The sequence below is a fragment of the Ranitomeya variabilis genome, chromosome 3 (genome assembly GCF_051348905.1).
Source record: "Ranitomeya variabilis isolate aRanVar5 chromosome 3, aRanVar5.hap1, whole genome shotgun sequence".
NCBI classification, from domain to species: Eukaryota; Metazoa; Chordata; class Amphibia; order Anura; family Dendrobatidae; genus Ranitomeya; species Ranitomeya variabilis.
In genome coordinates this window covers 77,368,815-77,386,382 of record NC_135234.1, presented here as the reverse complement: position 1 = coordinate 77,386,382, position 17,568 = coordinate 77,368,815, and the positions used below count along the sequence as shown (strand labels likewise).

Genomic DNA, 17,568 nt, shown 5'->3' with positions numbered 1-17,568 from the left:
CTATCCAGGAATTGTCCTGATTATCATTTTCTGTAACTTAAAATGAACGTTCCTTTTTATTAGCAGTCTGCCAGCACTATACATGCTGGAACTACCCTTCCCTCACTTCCCAGCATGCATTGATTTTGCTATTGTCCAATTCCTAGCTTAATTTAAACTTAAAGGGACGAATTCATCAAGGCTTTTGAGCCAGAAAATGAAATTTAAAAACTTGCAAAATGCAACATTGAGTTGTGCAATAATTTAACAATTTTAGCCAACTTTTCGCCAGTTTGATTAGGGGGTGCAGTCACATCCACCCATCAAATTCATCCTTGCCTAGACTTGCATTTCTGGTGCAGCGCATGAAGGCGCACGCCAGTTAATGAATTTGGCACCATTTTAGTAAGATTGGCGTAGCGTGACTGGTGTTGCGCACAGTCTTTGAGTTGGACTCCATAGTCTTATTCAACATAAGTGACTTTTTAGCCTTCACTGGTTGCAGAGGTGGCTGGTTACCTAAACTACAGTCTGTCAGCAGTGGCTGGTCTCCTAAGTAGCACAGGGCTCACACAATTTTTATTACAAAGCTGGCTGCATAGCAAACTCCTCCAAAGCAAAACATCCCCTGCTTGCAATTGAAGGGAAAAAAAATCAAAATTTTCTTGAATAATTATGCAAGCTTGGAGCATATAAAAAACATTTATGAAGGCAAATGGGTGATATAATGGTGGCACTGAGAAGATGGGTGAACTACACAGAAATAAGGTAAAAACAGACTAAAATAGATATAGGACCGGAAAGTCCAGTCTGTGTGGTCCCCACCTCGACGCATGTTTCGGTATTACACCTTCGTCAGGGGTGCACGGACCGGAATACATATTTTGTACTCTGATATCCATTACTGACTTCACATATTTATTGACTTTGTTGTTGCCGATGTATATTCAACTATCTTAGGACCAAAAAGATCAATAATATATATGATAGTTGAATATACATCGGCAACAACAAAGCTAATAAATGTGAATACAGTAATGGATATCAGAGTGCAAAATATGTATTCCGCTCCGTGCCCCCTCAAGAAGGTGTAATACCGAAACGTGATTCGGGATGGGTGCCACACAAACCGGACTGCATAGGTATTATGCTTAATTTTCATGGATTGTCTGTACTTAGATGTGCGAGGTTAAATGGGATTTTCTGTGTACCTACATGCTTTATGTTAAATAGTGGGATCTATTGTGTGCTTTCATTATGTCTTACCTTGGTTATTATTGATATCTCTAAGTGCGGCATATTTGACTATATGCACATACAGGATCCCATTGTTGTATAACCTCTATAAGACACCTCCCATGTGGATAAATTTTGTACTCTGATACCCATTACTGTAGACAAATTTATTGACTGTTTTTGCATAAGTATATTCAACTATCTTATAGAACTGGAAGGATCATCATTATCTATTTTAGTCCATTTAACTTTTTTTTTGTTGTTGTTTACTTCTGTGTAATCTGTGTAGTGTGTGTGCACCCAACTTCTCAGTGCCACCAATGTATGCTACTAGCTTCCATAATTATTCAAGGCAATTTTGTTCTTGTTTTTCTTTTAATTGGTTGTGGTGTCTTCACAATAAGACATGTCCGGCAAATATATGTATAGTTTATAACTAGTGATGAGTGAGCACGCTTGTGTGCTAATAGTATTCAAGCACGCTGAAGATACTCTATTAGCACACGAGCACGCTCGCTCATTACTATTTATAACTACGGTAACTTCATTCTGACATACATATTTTGATCTATATCCATCATCTGCTTAGTTCCGGTTTGTTGTGTAACTACAATTTAAGAGATCACAGTTCAGATTTGCACTGGAAACATGCAACTGGTCTGAACTGTGAATCCTCAGGAGCACAATGCTCCCCAGCAGGCAGGGGAACAGCGCGCTCCTGAATATGTATTGAAAACAACCTTTTCTATTCGCCACGACAGCACCCACTGAGAGAGGGGATCCGCCCCTAGGAACAGGAAACCTACAGAGAGATAAAAGGGGCGGCCCCCCCTCGCTCCTCAGTTGGTTTCCTGTTCCTAAAGGGGAACCCACAGAGAAGATTCTCTGAAGCTTATAACAAGAGGAAAACTTGCCTGGATGCCGCCTGTGCGTCTCTGCTGAGCAACAGGGGCTCCAGAGCGAGTGAACAGAGTCGGGCGTTCCTGTTGGTTCCCCCCTCATCTGTTATGGTCGGTGGAGGACAACGATCTCCCTGCTGGGACATCGTTGTAAGGGACGGCCGGTGATGCGGTGTGCCTGGGCTGACCGAGTTACCTGAAGGAAGCAGGTTTCCGGACCCAGGTGGCGATACCCTCCGGAGTGTGTGGAGTGGTCATCAGCTGTTTCCCCAGCCCCTCAGGTATGGCGGCGACGTGGGTAAAGGTAGCGCTTGGAAAGCCGGCCGGCTGCGACGCCGGCGCATGCGCAGTGGAGCCGCATCTCGGAAGTAGATCCCTGCCCCCAGGAGGTCAGCAGTCTATTTCCGGGGGAACCGCCATATTGGTTTCCTCTGGCGGTTTCTCCATGCCCCCTGACGCTGCACCAATGATCAGGTATAAAAAAAAAAAAAAAAAGAGGGGGGAAGGGGGTGTGTGTGTGTGTAAATCCTACACTATAAATGGCACATGAGCAGGGACAGACAGCGCGCTATCATGTCGTCCCAGGAGGAAGTCTCTGTGCGCCCTATGGAGGACCTACTGATTCCCAGTAGTGATACCAGAAATAAGAATGGTGGACACTCTAAAAGGAGTGATTCCACTGTGAAATCAGGAGGGAGATCGTCCCGTTCCACACCCCAGGCCAGGCAGACCCAGCAACCGGTAGATACAGGTGCTTCTGGGTGAGTGTTGTATAGCTTCAAGAGAGCTTATAAGTATTTCCTCTGCTTATGTTTTAGGCAAAGAGGACGGGGAAAACAAAGCATAAACAATGTGCTATATGTACTGAGCCCCTGCCTGACTCCTATCTTAAAAAGCTGTGTCAAGCCTGTATAATCAACACCTTGCAGCAGGAGGAGTCTGTTAAAATGAATGACATACGGCTTATAATTCGGGAGGAGCTGCAGTCATTAGGAGGAGGCCCCTCTGTTAATGTGGAAAAGAGGAGTAGGAGAATGTCCTCACCTAAAGCTGACACGTCAGCAGAGAGTGGAGAGGTGGATTCGGATGTGTCTCAGTCATCTGAATCATCAGGGGAACAGAACTATGTCTGTTTTCCTACTGACGGTGTCAACAACTTAATAAAGTCAGTAAGAAGTACGATGGGGTTGGCCGAATCAAAAGAACCCCAAACGCCTCAGGAACTTATGTTCGCTGGTCTTTCTCAGCGGAAGGGCCAGGTATTTCCCGTAAATCAGGCCATAAAAGACCTCGTTAAAAAAGAATGGGGTAAAGGGCAAAAGGGGTTTGTACCAATACCCTGCAAGAGACGCTACCCCTTTGATGACGAGGATATGGATTCCTGGGCTAAAGTACCGAAAGTCGATGCAGCAGTAGCGTCTACATCTCGCCGTTCCTCTTTACCTGTAGAGGATGCAGGCTCCTTATCTGATCCCATGGACAGAAAATCGGATGCACTCCTTAAGAAATCATGGGAGGCCTGTGTTACTGCTTTCAAGCCAGCAATCTCAGCCACGTGTACCAGTAGGTCTATGCTGGTTTGGTTGGAGCAGCTGGACCAAAATATCAGAAACGGGGTTTCTAGAGAGAAATTACGTGCATCAATTCCCTTGATAAAAGGTGCTGCGGCATTTATATCCGATGCCTCCGTGGATTCTCTCCGCCTGGCGGCCAGAACAGCTAGCCTCTCCAATACTGCTCGCCGAGCTTTATGGCTAAAAAACTGGAAGGGTGATGCCCAGTCTAGATCCAAATTATGTGCCATACCCTGTCAGGGTGAGTACCTCTTTGGAAGTGTGTTGGATGAAATTCTCACTAAGGCAGGTGAGCGAAAGAAGGGCTTCCCTAATCCATTTGTTCCTTCTTACAGAAGGGCATTCAGGAAGCCATCATTTGGCAGAAAGGGAGGCTTTAAAGAATGGAGGAACAAAGAGTTCAGGCAAAAGGGCAATTTGTTCAATAAACGTCCCTTCAAACCAGCTGAAAAATTCCGGGAACCCTATTCCACCAGTGGGCGGTAGACTTCTAGGGTTTATAAATCAATGGAATAAAATAACTGTTAATCCATGGGCCTTAAAATTAATATCCTCAGGCCTCACCCTAGACTTTATTCGAAAACCTCCAGATTCCTTCCTGCTCACCTCCCTAAAGTCCAGACTACAACAGGAAGCACTGGAGATAGAAATTAAGTCCCTTCTTGCCAAACGGGTTTTGATAGACGTTCCGTCATCTCAAACAGGGATGGGGTTCTACTCCCCCTTGTTTCTGATTACTAAACCTGACGGATCCTATAGAACTATATTTAATCTGAGAAGACTGAACACGTTCATAAGACCCACAACATTTAAAATGGAATCTGTTCGGTCAGCCATTAAAAATCTGTTCCCAAACTGTTACATGGTAGTACTGGATCTTAAAGATGCGTATTACCATCTTCCTATACACCAGTCACACCAGCAGTTTCTTCGGGTAGCAGTAATTATAGACGGGCAAATTCGTCATTTACAATATAGGGCAATGCCCTTTGGCCTATCCATGGCCCCTAGGGTCTTTACCAAATTGCTATTGGAGGTAATGTCTTTTCTACGTTTAAAAGACACTCTGGTCATTCCATATCTGGATGACCTTCTAATTGTGGGGAAAAACTCCTTACAGTGTGAACAAAGGTTGGAGGAGGTGGCGTTTTCTTTACAAACGCTGGGCTGGATTGTCAACTGGGAGAAATCCAGACTCCAACCCGTCACTTGTCAGAGATTCCTAGGACTCCTTCTGGATTCAGTGGACCAGATTTGTCGGTTACCTGATGATAAGAAGTCTTCTATTGTTGGCAAAGTAAGCCTGGCAATCAAAAAACGTGGTATGTCTCTGAGAAATGCCATGTCACTACTAGGTTCACTGTCATCATGTATCCCTGCGGTTAAATGGGCACAATTCCATACCAGGCAGCTCCAGAAATTCATATTGCAGGAGGACATTAAAAATAAAGGACATTTAGACCGAACAATTTATTTTACATCAGAGGTAGTTCACTCCCTTACATGGTGGTTAGATTGGGGAAATCTATCAGAGGGGGTACCTTGGGTCATCACCCCTGCTACCATAATAACCACGGATGCTAGTCCGGAAGGCTGGGGAGCACATTTTGGAGATCAGGTGGTTCAGGGCCTTTGGTCCAGATCAGAACTGACTAATTCCTCTAATGTAAAAGAATTAAGAGCCATATATTACTCCCTACTCCACTTTCTTCCCCAGCTACGAGGCTCTCACACAAGGGTCCTCTCGGACAACACCTCGGCAGTAGCCTATTTGAATCATCAAGGAGGTACACGGTCAGAAAATCTTATGAAAGTCTCATCAGACATCATGACCTTAGCCGAAAGTCATCTGTTGTCCCTATCAGCGGTGCACATCAGAGGCATAGACAACGTTCAGGCCGATTTCCTCAGTCGCCATACCCTTCATCAGGGGGAGTGGATGCTCAGCAGAAAGATTTTCAGATTGATAACAGACCGATGGGGAGTACCTCAAATAGACCTATTCGCAACAAGATCCAACCGTCAGGTCAAAACTTTTGCCTCCCTTTGCAGACTAGACAACCCCGACATATTCGATGCCATTCAGGTGCCATGGACATTCGACCTAGCCTATGCGTTCCCTCCATGGAATCTATTACCAATAGTAATAAGAAAAATAAGGGAGGAGGGGGCAAGAGTTCTGTTGGTGGCCCCATTTTGGCCCAAAAGGCCATGGTTCTCCTGGCTCAGGGCGATGTCAACTACAGACCCTTGGATCCTGCCTCAGTCCAAGGACCTATTGTCTCAGGGACCGTTTTTCCATCCTCGGGTAAAAGGCATGAATCTGACTGTATGGAATTTGAGAGGCACTTACTAACTCTAAGAGGTTTTTCCAGTGGGCTTATAGATACTCTTATGAAGAGTAGGAAGCCGTCTACTACCCAAATCTATGTCAGGGTTTGGAAAAAATTCCTTCAATTTCATACTACACAACTTTCCGCTGAAGTACCTATAAATTCAATATTGGAGTTCTTACAAAAAGGGCTTGAGTTGGGACTGTCTGTAAATACCCTAAGAGTCCAGGTCTCAGCTCTGGGGGCACTCTTTAGTTATGATGTGGCGGGAGATAGATGGGTTTCGCGTTTTATATCAGCATGCGAACGCTCAAAACCTATTCATATACCACAGGTGCCTCAGTGGGATCTATCTCTGGTCCTAGATGCCTTGACACAAAGCCCGTTTGAGCCTCTAGATGAGGCCTCGTTAAAGAACATTTCGCTTAAGACGATACTGTTAGTAGCGTTAGTATCCGCTAGAAGAGTGAGTGATCTCCATGCCTTATCAATTGACCCTCCTTATCTATCCGTGACATCTGATAGAATAATTTTGAAAACGGACCCTTGTTATCTCCCTAAGGTAGCCACTAATTTTCATAGATCCCAGGAGATCTTGTTACCTACCTTCTATAAAGACCACTCAACTCCAGAAGAAGCCAGGCTTCATTCCCTAGATGTTAAGAGAGCTATTCTAGCCTATTTAGAGAAGACTAGGGACTGGAGGAAGAGTAGGGCTCTTTTTGTGTCTTTCCAGGGAAAAACCAAGGGTTCCAGAGTTACAAAGAACACGCTGTCACGCTGGATTAGAGATGCCATAGTCCTGGCGTATAAAGCTGGAGGAAGAGATCCTCCAATACATGTGGGAGCACACTCCACAAGAGCCGTGTCGACCTCCTGGGCAGAAAGGGCGAACGTGCCAATAGACCTTATATGTAAGGCTGCAACTTGGTCTTCACCAAACACCTTCTATAGACACTATAGATTAGATCTATCTGCTGCTTCTGACCTAACCTTTGGGGTTTCGGTTCTTGATTCAGTTAACCCACCCAGTATATAGTCTCTGAAAATCTCTCAGTGGGTGCTGTCGTGGCGAATAGAAAATATCGGATTACTCACCGGTAATGCTCTTTTATAGAGCCCACGACAGCACCCATTCAAATCCCTCCCTTTTCTTTTCTTTAGTTGCACGTGGTGCCTTGGTAGGGAGATGTAGATAATAAAGTAACATATATTTAAGATTGTAAATATGTACATATGTCTGAACCTGTTAAACTAAAAAACCTGGCGGCGGTTCCTCCTTATTCTCTGTAAAACAACTGAGGAGCGAGGGGGGGCCGCCCCTTTTATCTCTCTGTAGGTTTCCTGTTCCTAGGGGCGGATCCCCTCTCTCAGTGGGTGCTGTCGTGGGCTCTATAAAAGAGCATTACCGGTGAGTAATCCGATATTTCTCCTTCGCCTCATTGGGGGACACAGACCATGGGTGTATGCTGCTGCCACCAGGAGGCTGACACTAAGTATTACAAAGAAAGTTCGCTCCTCCCCTGCAGTATACACCCCTCTGCTGGCTCCCAGCTAACCAGTTCTTGCTTAGTGTCCGTAGGAGGCACACAGACTGGTCTGCTATTCAGACCCAAAGAACCTTTTTACTTTTACCTTTTACCGGACAAAGGGGGCGACGGATTCTTTCATGTTCCGATCTCCCCCGAACCAACAACAGGCGAGCACGGGAGTTTCACCTCTCCGTATCCTCTCCTGCGACGTGGGAAGCCACTGCCTGAGCTGATTCTAGGGGCGACGGGCCCTTTCATGGGACCGATCTCCCCCCTCCCTTATCAGACGAGCACTGGAGTGTCACCTTCAGTATCCTCTTCTGCAGCCAGGCCTATTGCCGGACATTCAGCCCTGCCCACCAGGTTTTACCCTCGGCTGTTCAGAGACACAATCCAGTGTGGCGTCCGAGCAGCCCCCACTGCACCACCACTATTAAGAGCGGATGGTACAAGGAGGCGGACGGTTCCTCTCCACCTCCCTAACAAACGGATGATGGATTGAGGTTTATCCCTACACCGTCCACGCTGCACAGAACAGCGCTGAAACCCACATCCGCGGCGGCTCCATGCCGGGACGCGCAACGATGGTGAGTGGATCCATCTTCAGAGGGATATTGATAAAGGCGCAGGCAGCCTTAGCCACTTTCCTGTGGCCCACCTCTCTGAGGTAACGCTCTGGCCGGCTACAAAAATTTAGCCCCTGGCTTCGGCTGATGTGTAGGCCGCATCCCGGAAGTCTCCTGAAACGCCCCGCTGGTGTCGCCCGCCTGCTACAGAAATTTAGGCCCCGGCTTGGGCCTATTCAGCATCGTGTCCGTCGCTCCGCCCCCCGAGTTGGCGCTTCTCGCTCTCTGCGAGATTTTATCTACTCTGCAGCTCACAGTGGCCATCTTGGTCCACCCGGCCGGCTCACACTGAGGCAACGATTTTTAGCATTAAGGGGGCACAACCACTCTACATCAAGGCATTAAACGCGCAGGGGAACAGTGCGCTCCTGAATATGTATTGAAAACAACCTTTTTGAAGTCTGATTTTCTACTACAAATGTAGGCAATTTGCCAGACTACAGAGGAGGCTTCATATAGCGTCACACGGATTAAGAACTGCTCCTTACTAAAGAACTGTGTGTAGACGTCTCAGCGCTCGGCATCAGGCCTTTTTCTGTAATTAGTTTTAATGAATTTGCAGCTGAAAAGAAGAATTGGTGATGGAGCTATAAGGCTAATATTCGAGACTTCACTCTATGACATGTAAAATAAAAAATGCAGAATAGTCCTTCTTCAGTGCGGAATAAGAGATCGAAATAAGCTTTATATAACCAAATAAAGTTGACCTCCAGGCACAAATATGAATGTTTGAATTGAAGAAATATAACAGTAAATGGGTTTCAATGGTTTGAAAAGCAAAACTTTGGTTTTATCAGGTCTATAAAAAGATTTGGCACATTCATTTACAATCTGGAATTAGAGGTATTTGATTTTTACAAAAGCGTTCTTGTAGTAAAATAGCATTTCCCCTTCTAAAGAGTGCAGGTTTCCATCCTAGTAAGGGTATGTGTCCACGGTCAGTAGACGCTGCGTGTTTGACGCTGCAGCGTCAAACACGCAGCGTCCAGATGTTCCAGCATAGTGGAGGGGATTTTTTGAAATCCCGTGTCCACTATTCGTGGAAACCTGCACGCGGCGGGCCTGCGACTCCGGACATGCTGCGCATCTTTTCAGATTGCAGCATGTCCGTGCTACCTGCGGCGACGCTGCGTCGCCGCAAGTAATATCACAGGACCCTATGGCGAGGGGTGCGATGATCCCGGATGTGTACAGTACACATCCGGCATCATCGCGTCCCAGAAAGGGGGCGGGGCTTAGCGCCGAGCGGCTTCACCGCTCTGGCGATACCGCCGGCCATCCTGATCGTGGACACGCAGCCTAACAGTCATCTACTCAATGTCCTCCTATATATAACTTATAAGACCCCCTGTCGCATCGTCCAAGTAGTTTTACCTAAACTGATATAACACAAGTTATACTAAAACTTGTATATTTTTTTTTTTATTTAGATCTCTGCTCATTGTATGATTTGGACTTCAGGGGTGGTCTTAATTTATTAACTGACAGCCTTTATAGCTGTATATAGAGAATAGCGATGAAAAAACGTACTTGGATGAGGTGTTATCCGAATACGCTCGTGTGCTGAGTGTCTTCGGCATGCTTGAAAAATATGTTCGAGTTCCCGTGGTTGCATGTCTCATGGCTGTTTGATAACCGCAACACATGAGGGGATTTCCTATTTGTTAGGCAATCCCTGCTTCTCTTGCGGCTGTCGAACAGCCATGAGACATGCCACCGCTGGGACTCGAGAATATTTTTTGAGCACTCCGAAGACACTTAGTTAGCACACAAGCATGCTCGCTCAGCACTAATAGAGAACTGTCAATCACTAGTATGACCGCCCACTGGACTCTGCCAAGTTATATATTGATCTGTGCAACTAAATCACCATCTTCAAAGTGACTCCTTAAAATGCAATCATTGTGGCCACACCTTGGAATTTTCTTCTACTGAGAGGAATTGGAAGGATTATCCCATCATACAGCACAGCATATCAGTGGGCTTCTCAGAGGTCCAGTGGAAGTGACATGAGAGAAGGGATTTTGAGGTTAACTGCAATCATTGGTTGTTAGTGGAGTGGGCTATGTGCAAATGGAGATTTGAGGGTTTTTGTGGAAGGTATTGGCTAGAAAAATTGCTTGAAAACTGCTTGTAAGATTCGTTCTATTTAATATTAATCCTTGTGGAGAAAAAGGATCTCACTTCTTTGGAGATGTTTCTGACAGAATCCGCTCCAAACTAAACAGTGTCCAAATCAAAAGGCTGCAAATAACACTATAGGGAAGAAGAAAAAAAAATCGCCTTTTTTGATTGCCTCCAAATAATTCCAGCGGTATAACATTAGGCTGCATTTACACTGGCAGATTATCTCGCAAGGATGGTTCCTCGTTCCTGTTCACACACACAACAGTCATGCTGCGGCTTTTAAACGCAGCACCTCTGTGCCTTTGCACAATCATGGAAATGGCTGTTTCGCCTACAAGACTGAATGGTTGTGGAGGAAAACCGTTCAAAGACCTCGGCGGCACAGGGCTGTTGGGTATAAAAGCCGCAACATCACTGTTGGGTGTAAACGCAGCCCAACAAGCTGGAAAAATGCTCATTAGTAGGGTGAAACGATTTTAAAGTTTGCTTAATAATAATTGTTCTCGACAGCACTTCAGTTTGTGCATACAGAGCGTGCTACCGAGAACAATAGCTGTCTAGATAGGAGGACCGCGTCTGTGCGTATGAAGAGGCAAGTAAATGACTGCCGAATGGAGTCTACGTAGCCGATCAGTGGTCATTTAACATCGATGGCTCAGTGATTAGTATGCATCCAGCCATGGGCTGGGGCCACACTTTGTGTTGCAAGCAATGTGATAGAAAGTGTCACACCAAATAAAGCTGAGCTCAAAATATCTAAAAGGATCAATGACAATCCACATTTGGTTCGGTAGAATCATTCCATCTTGAGAAGGTTCACACGCCCGGATTTCCTCCCCCATATTATGGCTACAATCTGCGGCCTGACTGCACTTTTCGTAACCAAAACAATGTCATATCTACCCCCGTGGTCATGTAAACCTTCCCTTATATAACAAATCATGAGTGACTGACGAATAAGTCACTGGATATAGAGGCTGGTGTGGAATTCAAGTTTCTCCCAAGTCTTATATAAGTTAAGGCACAACAGTCAAGAATAAAAAGAAAAAAAAAATCCCTTGTAGAAATGGAAAGAGCGCCTGTCCTCTTCATTGAACAGGTTGGTATCCTTGCGATTTTCTATACAAACAGTAGTGCTGAGTTATAAATACGATGTCAAAAATAATAGAGAACAGGCCCAAACCAAACTTTGTGGGATCTCCAAATATTAACTTCCATTCATCTGTTGAAAGAAAAGAGGAAGAATTTTATTGTGATGCCATAGTGTGCTCATATATAAGGCGCTATTCACATCCATGTCACAGGCTCTGCTGCAAATTCCATGATACGACAGATATCGCAGAGCGTAGTACGTTCATTTATAAAGAGAAGTTAGGTTAAATGGAGCCTAACTGATAGCACTTGCAACCATGGACCGTGCAAGAAGAAAGCGAAAAGTGAAGCCCGGAGAGAAGAAGTGACCAATCCTTATGCACTGCTCAAAAAATAAATAAAGCGAACACTTAGGCTACTTTCACACTAGCGTTAACTGCAATGCGTCGTTTTGCAGAAAAAACGCATCCTGCAAAAGTGCTTGTAGGATGCGTTTTTTCTCCATTGACTAACATTAGCGACGCATTGCGACGGATTGCCACACGTCGCAACCGTCGTGAGACGGTTGCGCCGTGTTGTGGCGGTCCGCCGGGAGCAAAAAACGTTTTTGCTCCCGACGGTCCGCTTTTTCCGACCGCGCATGCCCGGCCGGAACTCCGCCCCCACCTCCCCGCACCTCACAATGGGGCAGCGGATGCACTGGAAAAATGCATCCGCTGCCCCCGTTGTGCGGCGGAGACAACGCTAGCGTCGGTGACCTCGGCCCGACGCTCTGCGACGGACCGAGCCCGACGCTAGTGTGAAAGTAGCCTTAAACAACAGAATATAACTCCAAGTAAATCAAACTTCTGTGAAATCGAACTGTCCACTTAGGAAACAACACTGATTGACAATCAATTTCACATGCTGTTGTGCAAATGGAATAGACAACAGATGGAAATTTATTGGCAATGATCAAGACACAATAAAGGAGTGGTTCTGCAGGTGGGGGACCACAGACCACATCTCAGTACCAATGCTTTCTGGCTGATGTTTTGGTCACTTTTGAATGCTGGTTGTGCTTTCACACTCGTGGTAGCATGAGACGGACTCTAAAACCCACACAAGTGGCTCAGGCAGTGCAGCTCATCCAGGATGGCACATCAATGCGAGCTATGGCAAGAAGGTTTGCTGTGTCGGTCAGTGTAGTGTCCAGAGGCTGGAGGCGCTACCAGGAGACAGGCCAGTACACCAGGAGATGTGGAGGGGGCCGTAGGAGGGCAACAACCCAGTAGCAGGACCGCTATCTCAGCCTTTGTGCAAGGAAGAACAGGAGGAGCACTGCCAGAGCCCTGCAAAATTACCTCCAGCAGGCCACAAATGCGCATGTGTCTGCACAAATGGTCAGAAACCAACTCCATGAGGTTGGTCTGAGTGCCCGATGTCCACAGATGGGGGTTGTGCTCACAGCCCAACACCGTGCTGGACGCTTGGCATTTGCCACAGAACAGGATTTACAAATTTGCCACTGGGGCTCTGTGCTCTTCACAGATGAAAGCAGGTTCACACTGAGCACATGTGACAGTGTCTGAAGACGCCACGGTGAGCAATCTTCTGCCTGCAACATCCTTCAGCATGACCGGTTTGGCAGTGGGTCAGTAATGGTGTGGGGTGGCATTTCTTTGGACAGCCGGACAGCCGCACAGCCCTCCACGTGCTCACCACAGGTAGCCTGACTGCCATTAGGTACCGAGATGAGATCCTCAGACCCCTTGTGAGACCATATGCTGGTGCTGTTGGCCCTGGGTTTCTCCTAATGCAAGACAATGCCAGACCTCATGTGGCTGGAGTGTGTCAGCAGTTCCTGCAAGATGAAGGCATTGAAGCTATGGACTGGCCCGACCGTTCCTCAGACCTGAATCCGATTGAGCACATCATGTCTCGCTCCATCCACCGTCACGTTGCACCACAGACTGTCCAGGAGTTGGCGGATGCTTTAGTCCAGGTCTGGGAGGAGATCCCTCAGGAGACCATCCGCCGCCTCATAAGGAACATGCCCAGGCGTTGTACAGTAGGGAGGTCATACAGGCACGTGGAGGCCACGCACAGTACTGGGCATCTTTTCCTTGTCATGAGGCATTTCCACTGAAGTTGGATCAGCCTGTAATTTGATTTTCCACTTTGATTTTGAGTATCATTCCAAATCCAGACCTCCGTGGGATATTCATTTTGATTTACATTGACAATTGTTATGTTTTATTGTTCTGAATACATTCCACTATGCAATGAATAAATATTTGCAACTGGAATATTTAATTCAGAGATATCTAGGATGTGGTATTTTAGTGTTCCCTTTATTTTTTTGAGCAATGTATAAGGTTGCGTTGGTCAGCGGTAATGTGGTGTCTGAATTACTGCTACAATATGATTTAACCAAACATAAGGACCCCATACACATTAGGCAAACGTCAGCAGTGCACGCCGATAGTCTAATGTGTAGGGGAGGCCACCCCGACAATTGATGTTGGGGAGATAAGGAGCTGGTGTGTCCAATTTCAATTGTCTCTCCTTTTGTTAATCAGTAAGATAAGCCGCCAGTAGGATAGTCTGGCAGAAAACACAGGAGCGCTCCAGTGTACGGGACAGCCATTGTTTGGCCAACAGCTATCTATTGTGTATGGCGCACCTTAAGGTACCTTCACACTGAGCGACTTAACAACGATAACGATAGCGATCCGTGACGTTGCAGCATCCTGGATAGCGATATCGTTGTGTTTGACATGCAGCAGCGATCAGGATCCTGCTGTGACATCGCTGGTCGGAGCAGAAAGGCCAGAACTTTATTTCGTCGCTGGATCACCCGCTGACATCGCTGGATCGGTGTGTGTGACACCGATCCAGCGATGTCTTCACTTGTAACCAGGGTAAACATCGGGTTACTAAGCGCAGGGCCGTGCTTAGTAACCCGATGTTTACCCTGGTTACCATTGTAAATGTAAAAAAAAAAAAAAAAACAGTACATACTTACATTTCGGTGTCTGTCCCCTCGCCGTCAGCTTCCCGCACTGACTGTGAGCGCCGGCCGGCCGTAAAGCACAGCGGTGACGTCACCGCTCTGCTTTACGGCCGGCCGGCGCTGAGACAGCACAGGGAAGCTGAGGCCGGGGGACAGACACCGGAATGTAAGTATGTACTGTTTGGGTTTTTTTACATTTACACTGGTAACCAGGGTAAACATCGGGTTACTAAGCGCGGCCCTGCACTTAGTAACCCGATGTTTACCCTGGTTACCCGGGGACTTCAGCATCGTTGGTCGCTGGAGAGCTGTCTGTGTGACAGCTCTCCAGCGACCACACAGCGACGCTGCAGCGATCGGCATCGTTGTCTATATTGCTGCAGTGTCGCTTAATGTGACGGTACCTTTAGGGAGAATTCCACTGCGTTGAACTCGCCTCTGCACCTTGAGACTTTCACCGTGAATGGGGAACTCACCGAGGTCACCGCAGTTCAGCCCAGCTGGGAAAGGAGCCACAGTGACCAGAGGTAACCTCGATGACGTCACCGCCAGTCACTGATGCTGCGCTCGCAACAGCTCATTCACCAGTGGTTCTCAGCCTGGACAGTCACATCTTGTCACCGTCCTGATTGAAAACTGTTTTTCCCCCTGACATGATGGGACAGAACGACAGATAGGTGAGGAATATTGTTGTTTTTTATTACAGGAGACGAGGCATTCAGTGGAATTAGGCGTTACGTAAGTATAACTGTGTTTTTTATTTTTAAATTAAGTAAAAGTGTTTTGTTTTATTTCAAATAAAAGACTTTATTCTGGCTGTGTCTTTATTTACCATATAACTCTAGGATTAGTAATGGATAGGTGTCTTATTGACGCCTCTCCATTACTAAGCCGTGGGCTTGATGTCACCTGACAATACAAAGGTGACATCAACCCCACAAATATGAACCCCACTTGCCACCGCTACAGGGCAAGTGGGAAGAGCTGGGTAAAACGCCAGAATTGGTGCATCTAATAGATGCGCTTTTTCTGGGCAGCTGGGGGCTGCTATTTTTAGGCTGAGGGGCCAAAATCCATGGCCCCTTACCAGCCTAATACCAGCTCCCAGCTGTCTGCTTTAGCAAGGCTGGTTGCAAAAATGGAGGGGACCTCACATGGTTTTTTTATTATTATTTATTTAAATAATTAAAAAATACAGAGTGGGGATCCTTCTTCTTGAAAACCAGCGTTGCTAACACTGACAGCTGAGGGTTGCCCGGCTGGTTAAAAGTACAGTGTTTTGTCTTGTTTTTTTAAATTATTTACAGCATAAGAGTTGGCTGATGAATACTCCCATCAGCCACTCCTGCTCTCGCTGTTATTAGCGGCAGCTGATGGGAGCAGTAGTCCCATCAGCTGACACCAGTGACCGGAGGTAAACTTTATACCTCCTATCACCGCTACAAGCTCAAAAGGGCAGCGTCTCACTGTGCCGCTCAGTATGCTCCATTCTGACTATGCATTAAGTGCTATTTTTTATAGTGCTCTGATACTTTATGATTTGTGTATTTTTTTTTTTTTGACCAAGGACACCCCCATCCTCCACCAACTTAGTGTCTCCAAGCAGCTGGCTCAGAGTCAGAGCTGTGGCGCACACCTGTAATCCTAGCTACTATGGGAGGCTTGGGCTGTGGGATCACTGGAGCTTGTCAGTTCTGGCCCATCCTGTGCTATGTGGATCAGGGGTCTTCTCTGTCCTCAGCACCAATATGGTGACTCTGAGCCAGCTGCTTGGAGACACTAAGTTGGTGGAGGATGGGGGTGTCCTTGGTCAAAAAAAAAAAAAAAAAACACAAATCATAAAGTATCAGAGCACTATAAAAAATACAAGCTCAAAAGGCAGCGTGGGAACCGCGGCTGTCTGACCGGCGGAGATGATTTTACCGCTGATCAGAAGCGGGTTTGCCGCGCTGTCATTCACATGACAGCGTGGCAAACACTGGATGCTCGGGCCCCTCATTCAAGTGAATGGGGTCCGGGTACCCAAACCTTTTGTAACTGTTCGGCCAAACCCTCCAGACACGAACATCCAGGTGTCTGCCCATCTCTACTGTGAACCTCTCACTAAACTTTTGAAGATCTGGAGCTGTCAAAAATCCTGCCACACCCTCTGATAGGGCTCGCTTACACAACCGTATGAATTGGATGAGTGCAACCAGATAAAAAAAAGGGATTACGCTCAGGCCAATGTTATTCAGTGGGCAGTGCAGATCTGTGTATTTTTTCTGAGATGTTTGAGGCATGAGTAAAAAAATCGCAGCATGCTGCGATTTGACTCTGAGATTGGATGGGTGCGAAAAAACAATCAGATGCCATAAAGACCATCAGAGTGGTGTCTGATTTTTACAAATAGTTTCCTATGCTCCAGAATTGTAATGTAAGTGGTTGTGTAAAAGATTAATAACTTCAGAGTTTAAAAAAAAAAAAAAACAAAAAAAAAACACCAAGGTTACTTACGGGTAGCCGGTTTTTCCGGAGCCCATGACGGCACACCTGAGAGAGAGGGGATCCGCCCAGTCAGGACAGGAAACCCTACTGAAAATAAAAGGGCGGTACCTCTCCCTCGCTTCAGTTGGTTTTCAGAGCATGAGAGGCCCCCCTGGTTAGTACACATGGCAAATCCATCACCACATTATATTAACTAAACACACCCAAAACAATAGTGCACACCGAAGGGTGATAAAAGGGGGGGAATATACGGGTGCCGTCATGGGCTCCGGAAAAACCGGCTACCCGTAAGTAACCTTGGTGTTTTCCCTTCCCCCATGACGGCACACCTGAGAGAATTTTGTAGAATGAAACCTTTAGGGAGGGACCACCGCTTGGAGCACCCTTCTACCAAAGGTTAGGTCAGCAGAGGAGGAAAGGTCTAGCCGGTAGTGTTTGAAAAAAGTTGAGGGTGAGGACCAGGTAGCGGCCTTGCAAATTTGGTCAATTGATACCTCAGCTTTCCCTGCCCAGGAGGTAGCCACAGCTCTGGTGGAGTGAGCCTTGATGCCGTCAGGAACCGGAGTGCCACTTGCAGAGTAGGATAAACTAATGGCCTCCCTGATCCATCTAGCAATAGTACTTTTAGCTACCCCGCACCCTCTTTTGCTACCCTGAAAGGCTACGAATAGGGTTTGGTCTTTCCTCC

The 17,568-nt window shown here is 46.5% G+C and overlaps 1 protein-coding gene across 2 annotated transcripts in view; it reads right to left on the bottom strand.

Annotated features, from left to right (window-relative positions):
- Positions 1-8,944: 8,944 nt before the first annotated feature.
- The window catches only part of CTNS (cystinosin, lysosomal cystine transporter), a 30,383-nt gene continuing 21,759 nt past the window's right edge, over positions 8,945-17,568 (bottom strand). For both annotated transcript variants that reach the window (XM_077294223.1, XM_077294225.1), the window contains exon 11: positions 8,945-11,528. In XM_077294223.1, coding sequence (XP_077150338.1) covers positions 11,395-11,528 — 134 coding nt within the window. In that variant the 3' untranslated portion in view covers positions 8,945-11,394. The remainder of the gene's footprint in view (positions 11,529-17,568) is intronic.